This window comes from Nematolebias whitei, chromosome 4 (assembly GCF_014905685.2).
Source record: "Nematolebias whitei isolate Nwh7 chromosome 4, NemWhi1, whole genome shotgun sequence".
NCBI lineage: Eukaryota > Metazoa > Chordata > Actinopteri > Cyprinodontiformes > Rivulidae > Nematolebias > Nematolebias whitei.
This window is the reverse complement of record NC_056501.1, coordinates 32,553,208-32,570,258: the sequence shown is the minus strand read 5'-3', so window position 1 is coordinate 32,570,258 and position 17,051 is coordinate 32,553,208. Positions and strand designations below refer to the sequence as shown.

Below are 17,051 nucleotides of genomic sequence, written 5' to 3'. Positions count from 1 at the left end.
TATGTATGTATATATATATATATATATAGATTTATTGGATAAAAATTTAAATATATATTTTAGAGTAGACTTCTTCATCTTGTAGGTAACTAGATATTTGTTATTTTAGTTTTTTGTTTTATTTTCAGGTTTACAGTTGTTATTGAGGAATTGACAGTTCTAGTAAATCTAACAGCAAGGAGTAACAGAGCAGCAAATCACACATCAGAAAAAAAAAAAAAAGATTTTCTTTTTTTTTTGTTTGTGTATTGAAACCACCTGTGATGGACTTGCGACCTGTCCAGGGTGCCCCCCACTTCGCACACAGTGACTACTGTATACTGTATGTGCACCAGTGACCAGCGCCATGACCCCAAAAAAAATAAGTGGGTACAAGAGGATAGATGGATAGAAGGATGGATGGATGGATGGATGGATGGATGATGGATGGATGGATGGATGGATGGATGGATGATGGATGGATGGATGGATGATGGATGGATGGATGGATGATGGATGGATGGCATTGATACCATTTAAAACTAAAATGTAAAGTATCTTCTTCCTCTGTAACTGGAACGCTACCAGACTCACTCTGATGTCTGATGTGTGGCTGCTGCACTTTGCTTCTTTGAACTTTTGATTTGTTCACAATAGTTACTGCTCAATCAATCTAGTTGTTATGGTATTTAAAAAATAACCATTCCATTTGAATTGTGGCAAACATCTATTTATATAATTTATTTTTATGTTATGTCATTTTATTTTTTATGCACTTTTTTTAAACGATTTTTATCATGCAGCGTGATGGCTCAGTGGTTAGCACTGTTGTCTCACAGCAAGAAGGTCCTGGGTTCAATCCCTGGTTGGACCTGGGGTCTTTCTGTGTAGAATTTGCATGTTCTTCTCGTGCTTGTGTGGGTTTTCTCCGGGTACTCCGGTTTGCTCCCACAGACCAAAAAAACATGAATGTTCGACTACCTTCAGGCCCAGGCCTCGCTTGAAAAAAATCTCAGTGGGATTTGCCTTTTTAAATAAAGAGTAAAAAAATTAAAAATCATATTATACATCAAGTCCTGGGTAAATGTTTTTGTTTTTTTTGCCTTATCATGCAATAGTGTGAATGAAAACCAACTGAGTCTGAATCTGAGACGCCACACTGTCCATAAATGTTCGAGCTTACAAATATATGAAGGAGAGCAAAAAATCACAACAAATACTGTTTATTTGGTTTTAATTCAGACTGTCAGGAATAAAGTGAAAAAATATTCTAATCACATTAAATAAAACAGCAACATGACAGTGGATAGTTTATAAACTCCTGTCTGGGAGATTAAAGTCTGTAAACCGAACGGAAAATACAGTTTATCAAAACATATTACGGTTGTTCCAACAATAACATGTGTCAGCACTAAAAGTAGCAAGGTTCTGATTATTTTACACTCCCTGACTAAAAGCAATGGCAAAGAAATGGTCTGATTTGAATGACTTTGGTCCGTATGCAGAGCAGCAGTGGATATGCAAATGATCTGATTTGCAAGGAGCTGGCAATGGACGGCAGAAATAATGAAAACACAAGTGCAATTATGGCGTTATCAGGTAGTTGCCAGAGCTTCCACCAGTCAGTCACAACAGGAAGTGAAGAACAGCAGAAATAGAGGGTGCGGGTATTGTCCAGTTGTTTGCATGTGAGATGGAAAGATGTCACAGATGCACGGCGTTGGAACCAATATAATGATGAGGGTTTTACCACTAAAGTGGTTCAAGCGCTAGACCAGTGCTGGTACTAGAACTAGTTCTTGATTCTTCTTTTAAAATAAAATTAGGAACCAGTATAGTTTTCTAACATCTCTCTCAGTAAATCTAACCCTCCCTTTGTTGTGTTTTGAATTCTTGTAAAGGATCACAGGCATTTTATTGCCACACATCACAGGGTTTATGTCAGCATTCCTGCAAACAGATGTCTTAACATCACCAGCCTATTTTTGTAATACAATTGTGTTTATGGCACAGGATTGCCGACATTACGACCGAGCACCTGCCGTGTGTGTGTTTTCCAGTAGTTTTAAAATGACAGTTGTGTTTGTGAACGCTCGCTTGACTGATTTCTGCTGTGAGCAAGAGTTGCTCGTAAGTTTTCTAACAGGACTTGTAAACAGCAGCTGGTGATGTAGAAGAGCTGAAAATACTAGTAAAATGGTGCTTCAAACAGTTTTTATCAGTCAAATTGAAAACTGACTGTGAAGGCAGCTGGATGTGGTGCTTTGACCCAATTTCACTACATGACTGACCATTCAAAAAAAAAATCACAAACTAAAATAAAATGAGGTCCTGTTATTCCACTGCTAACGACTTATTTATGCTGAAGTGAAGTATTTTGTCTTCTTTTTTTTTATTTTATTTGAGCCGTATCCTGCCGGAACAAGATCTGGGAACTCTCTTATTTTGACCGGGTGCGTTCTGGAAACTGTTTGCTTGGATCCGGTAACTCAAATCTCCACCCCTAAAAGTCCAAAGTCATTGCGCATTTTTGTTAAAAAACTCAAATCTATAATTTAACAGCACAACTAAATTGCAAATCAGTTTGCCAGTTTTTAAGTGGCTTATTAATACATTTTTGTTTATTTATTAAAATTGCAACGAGAGAAATGTTTGATGTGTATTATTCACATCACATCACGTATCAAAACAACTGCGCTAATTTGTAGAAATAACAGCGATCTAAATGTCGAAGAGACAGTCCAATTTACTTTCATTTAAAAAAATGGAGCGCGCAGGATTGAATTCAACGAAGAGTTGGGCTCGGGGGTTGTGGATGCTTGACAGAAGCGGAGCTGCTCTGTTCATGCACAAGAAGAGAGCTGTTGTTCCTAATAATTACTCAATTAAGTGTTTACCAATCTAGGTAAACGTGGATGTTTAACAACCCATTAAAATACACCAAAATGCAGAAAATGGCATCTACTTTGTTCAAAATTTTCTCGGGGAGGACCCCCAGAACCCCCTGCGACCTTTGCTTCCCCTCCCTCTCCTGCACCCCCGCCCCTCCCACCACCCTGCACCCTCCGCCGACCCGCCCGCTATTTGCGTTCCGGCATCAATCGGTTTACAAATTAATCCCTGAGCAGAGGGGAAGTGAAACTAACTCAGATCTTTTAAACATGGCGCTCACAGCAGTTCCAGTGGTTTGGGATTCCAATGGTTTCAGGAATCTTCTTGAGTCCACACCCAGCCCCTGAAAAAAAGCAAGTCTTTGCACTGGGCCAGTTCAACTCATTTTATTTATATAGCGCCAAGTCACAACAGAAGTCACCTCAGGGCACTGAACAGAAACATTCATATACATAAAAAGTAGGTTTATTTATTTATCTGAGGAGCAGACTGCTTTGAGTCTTTACTCCATCACAGACTCTCGTCCTGAGCAAGCATGAGGGCGACAGTGGAAAAGAAAAACTTCCTCATGAGGAAGAAACCTTTAGCAGAACCAGGCTCAGGATAAGCGGCCATCTGCTTCAACCAGCTGGGTTTGAGAGGAACGGGAAGGACACAATGGCAGGTCAAGAATCACATGTTAAGATAGAAATAATATCAAATGAAAACTATTGAATTTTAACAATTCATTTTAGGAAATGTAAACAATTTGTCCTCTAGTAGTCTAAGCCTATGACAACATAAGCCAACCCTAATTATAGGATTTATCAAAAAGGAAAGTCTTGAGCAAAAAGTTGAGTAATAAGTTGGGGGAAAAAATTGAGGTAGTACAAGCTTTGATACCAGTGCTTACAGTGGTGAAAACAAAAAGAGCTTGTACAATGTGAGCTCTGGTTCTGGTTTAACACCAGAGCACTTTGGATGAGAACCCCTCCCCCTTAGTAAAGGAATTGGTGACCCAACACAGACAACACCAAGAGATGATTGCCGTATTATATTTCAAGCAATGTGGAACCCCATAACTTGTGCACCTTCCACCTGGACACAGGTACTGGTTCTGAGCAACACCTTGTGTCATCCTGCATAGCCAACGCCTCAACAGCCAGTATCAGCTGGTCTACTGGTTCTCTGTTCCACTGATAGGCTGCCATGACACCAGAGCAGAGACTGCTGTGTTTGGAGAAGTCCTATAACCAAAAGGCCTGAGAAGAGAAGACTGGTCCCACCAATATTGTGGAAGACACAGCAGAGTTACTCCTGGGTTCATGATGTGGGGAACCATAAGATCAGACTTCAGGTCACCTCTGGTTGTGAGTGATCCAAGGGATCCTGATGATACACCAGTGACATCCTGTGTCCACATATCTTTCCCCTGTTGACAATCCACCGATTCAGTCTTTTAACAAGACAACACTAATCCACACATGACATATATGAGTCTTTGGATGACTAAGGTCAGGGTGAGGTTTTTCTGTGGACAGTCAGATGCCCCGACCTCTCCCCAGTTGAACATGTGTGGGATAAGCTTGGACGTCAACACCAACCCAGTGCTGATCTGCTAGATCTTGAAGGTCAGCCACAACATCTGTGGGCCGACTTGCAGGAGAGGAAACAGCAGCTGTATGATTCTGTTTTGCACTGAATCCCTGCTTGTGTCCAAGCCTGACGTGTTGCCACACCCTACAGACATAAGACCAGGAGTGTGTCCGTGTGCCAACACTGTTATCCATTTGATCCAATATTGGATTTATTGCATTACATTCACATGATGATTTTGTTTTCACCACGCTATCTGGGTGCTGAGCTTTTAGTTTCATCAATGGGTATATAAAAAACAGTGGATGAGAGGTGATAATGTGAGTTGGACAGAATTGATGTAGTTTGTTTTGACTTTAAATTTTCAAAAATTTTCTTGAGTTGTTGTGGACGGTTTTAATCCCTTCATCACCTGCTGGTTCAGTTAAATCTACATGCAGCTGATTCACCTGTTATAAATATGGCTGAGCTTCAGGTTTCCAACAGAACATTGCCTTCATAGTGATGATAGGAAACATGGCGTCAGTACTGAGTTAAAGAGTAAGGGGTCAACGTGTTTTCCAAAGCCAAAGCGGTCTCTTTAATGCCGTTTAGAAACCTGATAGTTGTGTCAAAAGTTAGATTACAGTAGTCTGAGACTGTTTCAAATGTATGATCATTTATTTTGTTGCAAATGTGAGAAAAAATCTGTTTGTCTATAAGTCTCAAATAGCCTTTATAAGTGCTGATTAGTACTGTGGAAGAACGTTAATGACAGTCAACACTATGTTAATACCATGCAGCGTCATTCTCCTTACTGTGTCTCCTTACACACACCTTTCAGTTGCTGCCTTAAATATCTAACTTGGTTCCATTAATAGAATTTTGGTTCATCGTCAGGATTTTTTTTTTTTTTTTTTTTTTTTTGAGCAGCATTTCATATTTTTAAGAACATTTTGAGGACTTGGTCACTTTCATTTGGTCCAGCTGAGATTTGCACTTGTCTGTTTCTGTTTCTACAAACTGTTTTGTGCACAGCTTCCGCAGAGACCCTCAGTCTAGCCATAAGTTGAAGATGAAAGTCTGTGTTTGTTTGGATACATGCATCTCAGTTCTTTTGCCATATTTTCCACATCACAATGCCCTGTCAAAGAGCAGTGTTCTTCTGGAGGCCTGAGGCACACCCATAGTTACAGCAGGTAGACAATGACTGCAGACACATTTATTGAACAAGCCTCAATTCCAGAGTTCCCTCTGAACACGTGCTTAAATCCAAGGGATACAACTTAACGAAATATGACCTTTTGTACAAAAGAGGGGCAATGAAATTTGCTTAAATTTGACTGCTGACCTGGATATAGCACAGAATCTTAAGCATTTATTTTTCATGTTTCAACTTCTTGTGGTGGATTTTAAACATCTCCAAATTCTAAACTCTATATTTAAAGAAAATACCATGTACGAGAAATGCTATAATGTACAAAAAGAAGTCTAAAACCTAATTATAAAAGTAAAATACCCCCAAAACAATGTGTATTGGTGCTTTGGGGATATTGTGATTCTTGTATGTTTCAAAATTGTGTATTTTCAGTGTGAATGCAATCTGAATATGACAAAAGTTGTCACAATTGATCAAATACAAGGAGCATTTGGTAGTACAACTGCAACATGTCAAATCGAGCTGAACAAGTCAAGTTAGAATTTACCCAAGCTGTCACCGAGTGAGACCTAGCCTCAGTGGCTCCATGTTGCCTATGGGGACCTGGCTAGGTAATGGTTTTTCAATAGCAAGGAATTGAGTTTTTATTTCAGACAGCCTCTCCTTCAAAGCTACCATCCAACAGTAGAAAAACAACTATATTAAGGGTGTTTGTGTACTAGAATGTAAAATTGTGCAAAAGCTAGATATATCCAGAAAAACAAGACTCCTCGAGCAAATAAATTACTCCAGCTACCAACAGAGACAAAAAGGAAGTGACACAAAATGTCTTACTCAAACGCCCTCCAATTCGTCCTCCAACACAGTAACTATATACTGTTGTAAAAGACGGTGGTGGTAGTATCATGGCTCTCATATATATTGCTGTGACTTAAAAAGAGCCTTCGCTGATGAAACAATGTGTTTTAATGTCAATAAATTCTAAGGAAAATTCCAGATCATCTGTTTGATTGAACTGATTTATATTAGTAATTTTGTCATTCAGCAATGCCAGACATCTTGAAGACCTCTATGCAAATATTTGCTTTAAAAAAAAAAGCAAATAAAATATCTCAAGAATTTCTATATCAAAGTCCTGAATTACTAAATCACAGTCCCATGTTGCTTTGTCAAAGTCCTGAATCGATATGCCACAGTCCCAAATTGCTACGTTAAAGTCCAAAGTCACTTTGTCAAAGTCCTCAGTTATTATATGAAAGTCCTTTTTGTTATCTCAAAGACCCAAATTGTTATGTCAGATGTCTGTATCTCATCAAAGCCCTAAAATACTACATAAAATTGATGCCACAAAATCATGATCTTAATTAGAAAGAAAAGTTGTAGAAGCCTATGAAGCAAGAAGCTTTTATGAGGAAAACCCCAATCTGAGATTGGTTGAAGCTACTCTGTGAAGAGAAATTTACTAAAATCTTTTTAAATCTATGTGCAGAATGATAAGACTACTCAGTTGCAGAAGGCAAGAAGGTCTCCGGTTTGAATCTCAGTCTTTCTGTGTGGGATACAAATGCTCTCCCCACATATGCCATGGGTTTTCTCATTTGTCTTTGTGTTGGCCCTGAGGTACGTTGGTCATCTGTCCAGAGTGTACCCTAGCTCCCGATCTGGTTTTGACATATGACATAGAGATTAAGTATTAATTTATACATCCTCAAAATCCTCTTCAATCTGACCATTTTTAATAACCTTTGAGTTTATATTAAATGACTACACAGCCACTGAGAGTAAATTTCATTATAGTAGGCGTTTATCAGAGAATGCAGTAACCAAATAAAAAAAATCTCTTCCATCAGTGTTTTCCTCTGTCTTGCAGAGTACTGCATCAGAGAACAGTGACTTGGATGATCTTGTTGATAATTTTACAACTTCAATGCAAACTTCACTTGATAAAATTGCTCTGCTGTAAAAGAAAGTAATCAATCAGAGGATGCTGGCTCCTTGATTCAGTTCTGAGTTACGTACTTTAAAACTGGCATCTAGACTTGATTGTTGATATGTGCTGCTGACTATCCATGCTGCTGATCTTATGCTGCTGATTTATTTCATGCTGCTGTGTTTATTTGTTTTCATTCATACTCATCTGCTCACACAGACTCATGTTTGTGCTGCTGTTGTTCAGCGTATTGTTTTTACACTATTAAGTGTTAAGCATATTTCTTTAGTGTATTTCTTAGTTTATATCTTAGATTTTATTATTGTTTTTCTTTTATAATTTATACTTTGTTGGATGTAACTGGGACCCTGTGTACATAATTTCGTTCCACCACATGTACCACATGAGATGGGAATGGCAAAGAAAACCCTGAGCTTGACCTTGACATAGACAGCTGGAAAGAAAATGGCACTCCAATTCAGTTTATTTGTATAGTACCAAGTCACAACAGTTATCTCATGGCACTGAACAAAAACATTCATATTCATAAAAATTAAATAAATAACATTATTTATCTAAGGAAGGAAGCCAGCACTAACATGGAATAATTTTATTTATCTTGGAGAGATAACCTGCTTACATAAAAGAAAGCTCTCCTTAAAGCTAGAACTGTATATTATTCATCTTTAATAGATTAGAATTAAAATTACCCCAGGTTTCTGTTCAGTATAGCTAGACTAATGAAAAGCCCTATCTCTGTCGAACCATGACTCAGGAATCCTAGCCAATTTTAGACCTATATCTAATCTAACATTCAGCTCAGAAAATCTTGAGAAAATAGTTGCAGGTCAGTTGAGTGAACATCTGAACAGAAATAATCTGTTTGACAACTTTTAGTCAGGGTTTAGAGCTCATCATAGCACGGAAACAGCCCTGGTGAAAATTACTAATAATATTCTCATGGCCTCAGACAATGGACTTGTGTCTATATTGGTCCTGTTAGACCTCAGTGCTGCATTTGATACAGTTGATCACAATATTTTACTACAGAGGCTTGAATATGATATTGGGATTACAGGAACAACTTTGAAATAGTTTAAAAACATATTTGTTTGATAGATTCCAGTTTGTAAATGTAAAAAAATAGTGTTCTTCATATAGTTAATCATGGTCATGGGGTTCCTCAGGGTTCAGTGCTTGAACCAATACTCTATTTTATATATGCTTCCATTAGGTAAAGTTATTAAACAGCATGGGATAAATTTTCATTGTTATGCTGATGATACTGTTACATTTGTCCATGACCCCAATGAATCCAATGGGTTGTTTAGACTACAAGCATGTCTTAAAGACATAAAAACCTGGATGACCCTTAATTTTCTGCGTTTAAACTCAGACAAGACAGAGGTTGCGGTTTTTGGACCTGAACATCTTAGGAATAAATTTTGCAGTCTTTCACTTTCTCTATATGGCATTAATTTGTCATCCAGTTTCAAAATTTAAAAAATTAGTGTTATTTGTGATCAGGATATGTCTTTTAACCCCTACATTAAAAACATTAACAGAACCGTTTTCCTCCACCTGCATAATATCACTAAAATTGGAAACATCTTGTCCATAAATGATGCAGAAAAACTGGTCCATGCATTTATAACGTCTAGGCTGGACAATTGCTATTGTTTACTATCTGGGTGTCCAAAACCCTCTTCAAAAAGTCTTCAGTTGATCCAAAATACAGACTTAATGAGTTAGTAGGCGAGATCATAACTCTCCAGTTTTGGTTTCTCTCCATTGGCTCCCTGTCAAATTCAGAATAAAATTCAAAATCTTACTTCTAACCTACAAAACTTTCAACAACTTACAGTAGCTCCATCTTGTATTACAGATCTTGTTGTTCTATATTTTCCTAACAGAGCACTTTGTTCTCAGACTTTAGGTTTACTTGTGGTTCCTAGAGTTTCCAAAAGTAGAATGAGAGGCAGATCTTTGTTATCATCCTCCTCTTATGGAACCAACTTCCAGTTTCTGTCTGTGAGATTGACACATTGTCCACTTTAAGACTAGGCTTAAGTCTTGCCTTTTTGATAAATCCTATAATTAGGGATGCTTGGGTTTCCTGAGCTATCCCTTAGTTATGCTGCTATAGGCTTAGACTGCTGGAGGACAAATTGGCCACATTTCCTCACTCTGCTGCTCTTTTACTTGCACGACTCAACCAGTTTTGTATTTGTAACGATGTTTATCCTCTGCATGCTTGATGCAGATTATTCCTTTCAGTATCTTCTTGACAGAAACTTGATTTTCAAAATGGGGATATTTTGAACATATTTATGGACAACGACATTTCACTGTTGCATAAGCCAAGAAGATGTTTTTTAATTCCAGAAGAAATTTTAATAACTCTACTAATCATAAACTGAACCTGAATTCCCGTTGACTTTTATTCCTCTTTAAATAACAAAAATTACACGAGTGGTACAAAACTAAATTCTTACATCAGTTTCAAATGAAATGTGTTTACAGAAGCTAAAGACTGCCTCTTTAAAACGTCTGGGCGGAGGTTGCAGGTGGATTAACTAAACAAGAGGCACTTAGTAACAATACAATGTTCTATTCTCACCCGCTGTAATCCTTATAGGTATTACAAGCACTTTCATGTGACTGCAAGGAAACCGCTACAACAAGTACCTCTGTCAGGACGACTTTTGACATTCGTAAAACACTCAAATGTCAACCGTAAGTAGTCATCAATAGTTATTTTTATATATTTTTAGTTATGCTTCATTTGTGGGCTAAATATTTTTGTTAGAATTTAATTCTATGTGTGTTGTAGTTTTGAACCGTTTGATAATGTTTTTCATGTAACATATATTTTTAATGTTTGTAATTGTTTTTTAGGATTTATTCCAGCTATTTATTTATTTTTTTTTATATAATTTTTCAAATTGTGGATTTTTCAAACCTATAGTAACGATCATTTGTAGTGCGTTATTATTACAAAAGCCAGAAATAGGAATCTGAATTGCCTAACCTTCAGGGCAGGTGCATATAATCTGACATTTTTATGGTTCTTGGAAATAAGTTATATATTTTTTATTTTTTTTACAAGTCATTATGGGTTAACTCATCTGTATACCATATGTGATGTCAATGTTTTGACCCATCCTGAACACTTTTGTATCACATAATGAATCCCGTGCTCTCAGTTAAGTCTAAAATCCACTATGGGCTTCATCTTTTGATTGTAGTCCCCACCAACCTCTTGTGATTGGATGCTCCTGGTTGAACAGAAGAATGTAAGAACAACTTCTCTTTTTTGTCATTTTGCTGTAAAGACGCCATCAAATTTAACCCAGTTTGTTTCAAAGAGCAAACAGTGTCATTGCAGAATTGGCAGTACTGCTCTTTTTCACCCACTTGTGACGCATGCATGTTTCTTTTAATGGTTCTCCGGTGACTTTAATAAATGAACAGCAGGGAGCTTTCTCCTCTGTTTTCTCCTGTAGCTAAATGTTCGAGTTACAACGATGGATGCAGAGCTGGAATTTGCCATTCTGCCCAGCACAACTGGCAAACAGCTTTTTGACCAGGTACAGTGTGAAGGACAATTAAACTCATGCTTTGACATAAATAAACATGATCAGGATGATATTCACTGATGTGTTTAGGTTGTGAAGACAATCGGGCTGAGAGAAACGTGGTTCTTTGGCCTTCAGTTTCAGGACAGTAAAGGCTACTCCACCTGGCTCAAAATGAACAAGAGGGTGAGTTAAGAACCTAAAACGCTGAAGTGACTCCTTTGTACAAATGTTGTGATTATAATCCCATTAAGACTAATTAGCATCTGCTTGTTGATTCTTGGTCTCGCCTCTCCTGTGGGGTTTGAATCCCAGGTGACAGCTCAAGATGTAAAGAAGAATAACCCTTTGTTGATTAAGTTCAGGGCCAAGTTTTACCCTGAAGATGTGGCTGAGGAGCTGATCCAAGAGGCCACTCAACGCCTCTTCTTTCTTCAGGTTATCAATCCCTTATTTTCTTCTTGCCATTGGATTGTATTCACAACCAAACACATAAAGAGATGGTGCCATTTTTAAATTGGGGCTTTATAGAAAAGTCATGTATAATAAATATCTTGCCTGTTGCAGATACATTAACCTTTGGAATAGCCAAAGTTTAGAGAAATATGGAGTGTTTACTTTGTACTTAGAAGTTGGAATTTCTAAATTTCAAGTCAGAAAATATCTACAGGAACATCTCCTGACGTTAAAACTTTAACTGAGAAAGTCAGAGATTCCTGATCAAACTTAATCTTTAAATTTTATATGGCTGATTACTGGATGAAAGGTTGTGATAGCTACTGTAATTATTAATAAACACCTCTTTTTTGCTTCTGTTGGCCTAATTTTCTATAAATTGGTGACATATGGTAGTTTGAAAAACGTTGCGTCAATGTTTGAATTCAGTTATAGTCAGTGTTTTAAGTGGTTTTCATAGTATATTTATGAACCTTGAACTTGAATCTAGAATGAAGACTGTAGAAAAAAAGTTTAAAGTAGAAGAAACGCATTTCAGACATCCACAATCTCAGTCATCCATCCACCCATCCATCATCTCCTGCTTATTCTGAAGTTGGGTCATGGGGGCAGCAGCTTGAGCAGTGAGGCCTAGAAATCTATTTCCACAGCCACCTTTTCCAGCTCTTCTGGGAGGACTCCAAGGCGTTCCTAGGCAACCCAAGAGACATAGTCTCTCCAATGTGTCCTGGGTCTTCCCCGGGATCTCCTTCCAGTCGGACATGCTCGAAGCACCTCCCTGGGGAGGCACCCAGGGAGCATCCTTACCAGATACCCGAACCACCTCAACTGGCTCCTCTTGATGTGGAGGAGCAGCGGTTCTTCTCTGAGATTCTCCCAGATAACTGCACTTCTCACCCTATCTCTAAGAGAGAGTCCAGCTACCCTGCAAAGGAAACTCATTTCAACCACCTGTATCGGTGATCTCATTCTTTTTGTCACGAACCAGAGTCTGCGGCCATAGGTGAGTGTAGGAACGTAGACTGACCGATAAACAGAGAGCTTCGCCTTACAGCTCAACTCCTCCTTCACCACAACAGACAAGCACAGAGTCCACAATACTGCAGACACTTCACCAATCAGTCTGTTACTCGTGCTCCATTCCTCCCTCACTTATGAACAAAACCCCAAGATACTTAAACTCCTCCACTTGAGGCAGAACCTCACCCTTGACCCGAAGAGAGCAATCCACCCTTTTCTGACTGATGACCATGGACTGAAATTTGGAGGGGCTGATTCTCATCCCAATCGCTTCACACTCAGCTGTGAACTGCTCCAGTGAGAGCTGAAGATCATGGCATGGTTATGCCAACAGGATCACTTCTTCCACAAATAACAGAGAAGGAACTTTGAGGTCACCGGACCGGACTCTTTCCACTAGTGTTGTAGTACTCGAGACCGGTCTTGGTCTTGAGACCAGTCTCAAGACCACGTTTTGATGGTCTCGGTCTTGTCTTGGCCTCAGACATTGAGGACTCAGGATTTTATTTCAAGACCAGTCAAGACCACAATTGGTTCAAATCCAAGCGATAACATGACTCATTGCTAAATACATTTTTTGTTACCACTGTCACGCCCACCCTCTTTCACTCGCATGTATCACTCCCAGTGTGGCCAGATTGGCTGGTTTACTGCCAATTGGGTGGTTTTCATTCTGATTTTGCTGGGAACTCTGGGAAAATTTTTGTTGGATTGTTGCATTTTGCCACATACAGTATTGTTCATTCATTCATTCATTCATTCATTTCTATAGCGCTTTACACAACCATAGTGATGGTGACCAAAGTGCTTAACAAAAACAGTAATTAATTATTGTTAAATTACCTTGGCTTGTGATGTGTGTTCATGTTCAAACAGTAAATATATTGTAACAATATAATGATTGGGCAGATTTTTGTGTGATGTGGCGGTTTTTTGGGCTGGAAAACCTCAACTCTATCTGGCAACACTGGTCACTCCAAGAAAATGAGAAGTGATTGTCTGGGTGTGGGAGAAGATGTCTGCCATATCATCAGTTATAAAATTTGCCTATTTAAATCGCAAAGAATATACTTATAACTAATGCAACTATATGGTTATTATTGGTTTTGAGTTTTGACTTATGCAGAGTGTTTTGCCACTGCAGCTTTTTAGGGCTTGGCATGTGATGAAACTGCTTCCAATTTAACAGTTGTGTAATTTTATTGGTGAATTACATGCAGTTAGGCCACTGAATGTCTGATTTCTTTGTTATATAGCTTTGAAAATTTATAAAAGCTGGTATATTCATTCAAAAGCCAACTTAAAGTTACATTATGTAACTTTTATAAAAAATATTTTATAATGAAATTTTACATTTATTTATTTTATTTGAGGTCTTGGTCAGGGCAACACGGTGGCACAACTGGTAGAGCTGCTGCCTCTCAGCGAGCAGGTCCCTGGTTCAAACCCCGGTCCAGGGGCCTTTCTGGGTGGAGTTTGCATGTTCTCTCCGTGCATACGTGGGTTTTCTCCGGGTACTCCAGTTTCCTCCCACAGTCCAAAAACATGCATGTTAGGCTGATTGGTAACTCTAAATTGTCCCTAGGTGTGAGTGAGAGAGTGAATGTTTGTTTGTCTCGTTTGTTTCTATGTGGCCCTGTGATGAACTTGCGACCCGTCCAGGGTGTACCCCACCCCTCGCACAGTGATTGCTGGACATGGGCACCAGCGACCCCCGTGACCCAAAAATGGAATAAGCGGGTAAAGAAAATGGATGGATGGATGGAGGTCTTGGTCTTGACTTGGTCTCGGACCCTAAAAGTCTTGGTCTTGACTTGGTCTCAGGTTAGGTGGTCTTAAACAAAACACTACTTTCCATCCCCTGGCAGCACCTAGAAATTATGTCCATAAAAATTATGCACAGAATCAGTGGCGACCACCCATAGCAATGGGCCCCCAATCCCATACTCACAGAGCACCCCCAACATTGCATCTCAAGGAACACGGTCAGATGCCTTCTCCAAGTCCACAAAACACATGTAGACTGGATGGACAAACTCCCATGACCCCTCGAGGACTCTAGAGAGTGTAAAGAGCTGGTCCAGTGTTCCACAGCCAGGACGGAACCTGCATTGAAGGGAAACTGCGACAAAGTGAAGATTCAACACAGTCTGCTGGCCTAGGAAGCATTCTAACCAGATGCCCAAACAACCTTAACTGGCTCCTTTCAATGTGGAGGAGCAGCGGCTCTACTCTGAGCCCCTCCCAGATAACTGAACTTCTTAAAGAAGAGTCCAGCTACAGACTGTGACGGAGTGAAGATTCAACACAATCTGCTGGCCGAAGATGAGATTCCTTAGATAACTTCTACTTATTGGCTTTTTATGTATCAGAGTCAGTCAGAGTCAGAGTCAGAGTTTCTTTATTGTCATTCGCACCTCATGTGGTACATGTGGTGGAGCGAAATTATGTACACGGGGTCCCAGTTACATCCAACAATAAAATGTATAAGAAAAACAGTAATAACATCTAAGATATGAACTAAGAAAAACATCAACTAAATATACACTAAGCACTCATAACATAAAACATTGAACATCAGCACAAACATGAACATGAGTCTGTGTGAGCAGATGTGCATGCATGAACACATCAACATTGAAACAGATCAGCAGCAACATGATATGGTTTTTCACAGTGATTATTCTAGTTAGAGATTCATGAGTCTAACAGCCTCAGGGTAGAAGCTGTTCCTCAGTCTAGTGGTTCTACATTTAATGCTCCTTAACCTCCTTCCTGAGGGGAGTGGGGCAAAAAGTGTGTGTGCTGGGTGAGTGGGGTCCTTCATGATGCAGGTGGCCCTCTTCCTGCATCTGGAGGTGTAAATGTCTGTGATGGTGGGGAGGCTGATTCCAACAGATTTCTGTGCAGCCTTCACCACGCTCTGCAAAGCTTTTCTTTCTGCAGCTGTGCAGCCTCCATGCCACACATTGATGCTCGAGCACAGGATGCTCTCCACTGCACACCTGTAGAAGGAGGTGAGGACTGAGCTTCCCAGACCAGCTCGCCTCAGCTGTCTGAGGAAGTAGAGTCTCTGATGAGCTTTCTTGATCAGGCTGGTGGTGTTGTTGCTCCAGCTGAGGTTGTCATTCATGTGTACACCCAAGTACTTGTAGCTGGAGACCACTTCCACCGCAGATCCTCTTATATTCAGGGGGGTGTAGGTGTTTTTGTTCCTTCTGAAGTCCACAATCATCTCCTTTGTCTTCTTAACATTGATGTGAAGGTTATTCTCTCTGCACCAGCTCTCCAGGTGTTCCACCTCTTGCCTGTAGCTGGACTCATCATTGTTTGTGATGCATCCCACCACCGCTGTATCATCTGCAAACTTTACAATGTGACAGCCTGGATGGGTAGCTGCACAATCATATGTGAGCAGAGTAAACAGGAGGGGGCTCAACACACATCCCTGAGGAGGGCCAGTGCTGAGGGTTATGGTGGAGGAGGAGAGGTTGTGGATCCTCACTAACTGTGGTCTGTTTGTTAAAAAGTCTAGTACCCAGTTGCAAATGGAGAGGCTTAGTCCTAGTGTGGATAGTTTGTCCATCAGGGTTTGGGGGATCATGGTGTTGAAGGCGGATGTGAAGTCCACAAAGAGCATACGGACGTAAGAGTTTTTCTGCTCCAGGTGGTTGAGTGCAGTGTGGACCACAGAGGAGATTGCATCCTCTGTTGATCGGTTCTCACGGTATGCGTACTGATGAGGGTCCTCATTGATGTTGATGGTTGTTTTGATGTGAGTCATGACCAGTTTTTCAAAGCATTTAGCGACTATCGGGGTGAGGGCCACTGGCCGATAGTCATTCAGACCAGTCACTGTAGAGCTTTTTGGGACTGGGATGATGGTGGCAGTCTTCAGGCAGGTGGGAACTGTCTCCAGGGTAAGTGAGGTGTTAAAGATGTCTGCCAGCACCTCACAGAGCTGATCAGCACATTCCTTCAACACTTTTCCGGGGATGTTGTCTGGGCCAGTTGCTTTGTGCGGATTAATCCTCCTGAAGGTACTCCTTACTTCTGCTGAGGTCACGCTGAGATGCTCTTCATCCGGTGGTGAGGTGAGTCTGGTGCTGGGTGGTCTGTTCGGGTCTTCAAAGTGTGCATAGAACTTGTTGAGGGCATCAGGCAGAGATGGGTCTTTGGGGCATTGTTCACTCCTTCCTTTATAATCTGTTATGCACTTAATGCCCCTCCACATGCTCCGAGGGTCTTGTGAGATGAATTGACCCTCGATCCTCTGTGCATATGTGGCCTTGGCCCTCTTAATACCAGCAACCAGCTCTTTTCTTGTCCTACTCAGCTCCTCTGAGTTTCCAGACCTGAAGGCAGTGTTCCTGGCTTCCAGCAGGGTACGCACCTCTGCATTCAGCCAAGGTTTTCTGTTTGGGTAGCTTTTAACATTTCTGATAGTGGAGACTGTGTCAGTACATGTACTAATGTAACCCAG

At 40.0% G+C, this 17,051-nt stretch overlaps 1 protein-coding gene across 1 annotated transcript in view; it reads left to right on the top strand.

Moving 5' to 3' along the window:
• Positions 1-11,026: 11,026 nt before the first annotated feature.
• Positions 11,027-17,051, top strand: part of LOC119408287 (moesin) — a 19,101-nt gene continuing 13,076 nt past the window's right edge. Inside the window, exons 1-3 of the mRNA XM_037675090.1 lie at positions 11,027-11,104; positions 11,183-11,278; positions 11,408-11,595. Coding sequence (XP_037531018.1) covers positions 11,042-11,104; positions 11,183-11,278; positions 11,408-11,595 — 347 coding nt within the window. The 5' untranslated portion in view covers positions 11,027-11,041. The remainder of the gene's footprint in view (positions 11,105-11,182; positions 11,279-11,407; positions 11,596-17,051) is intronic.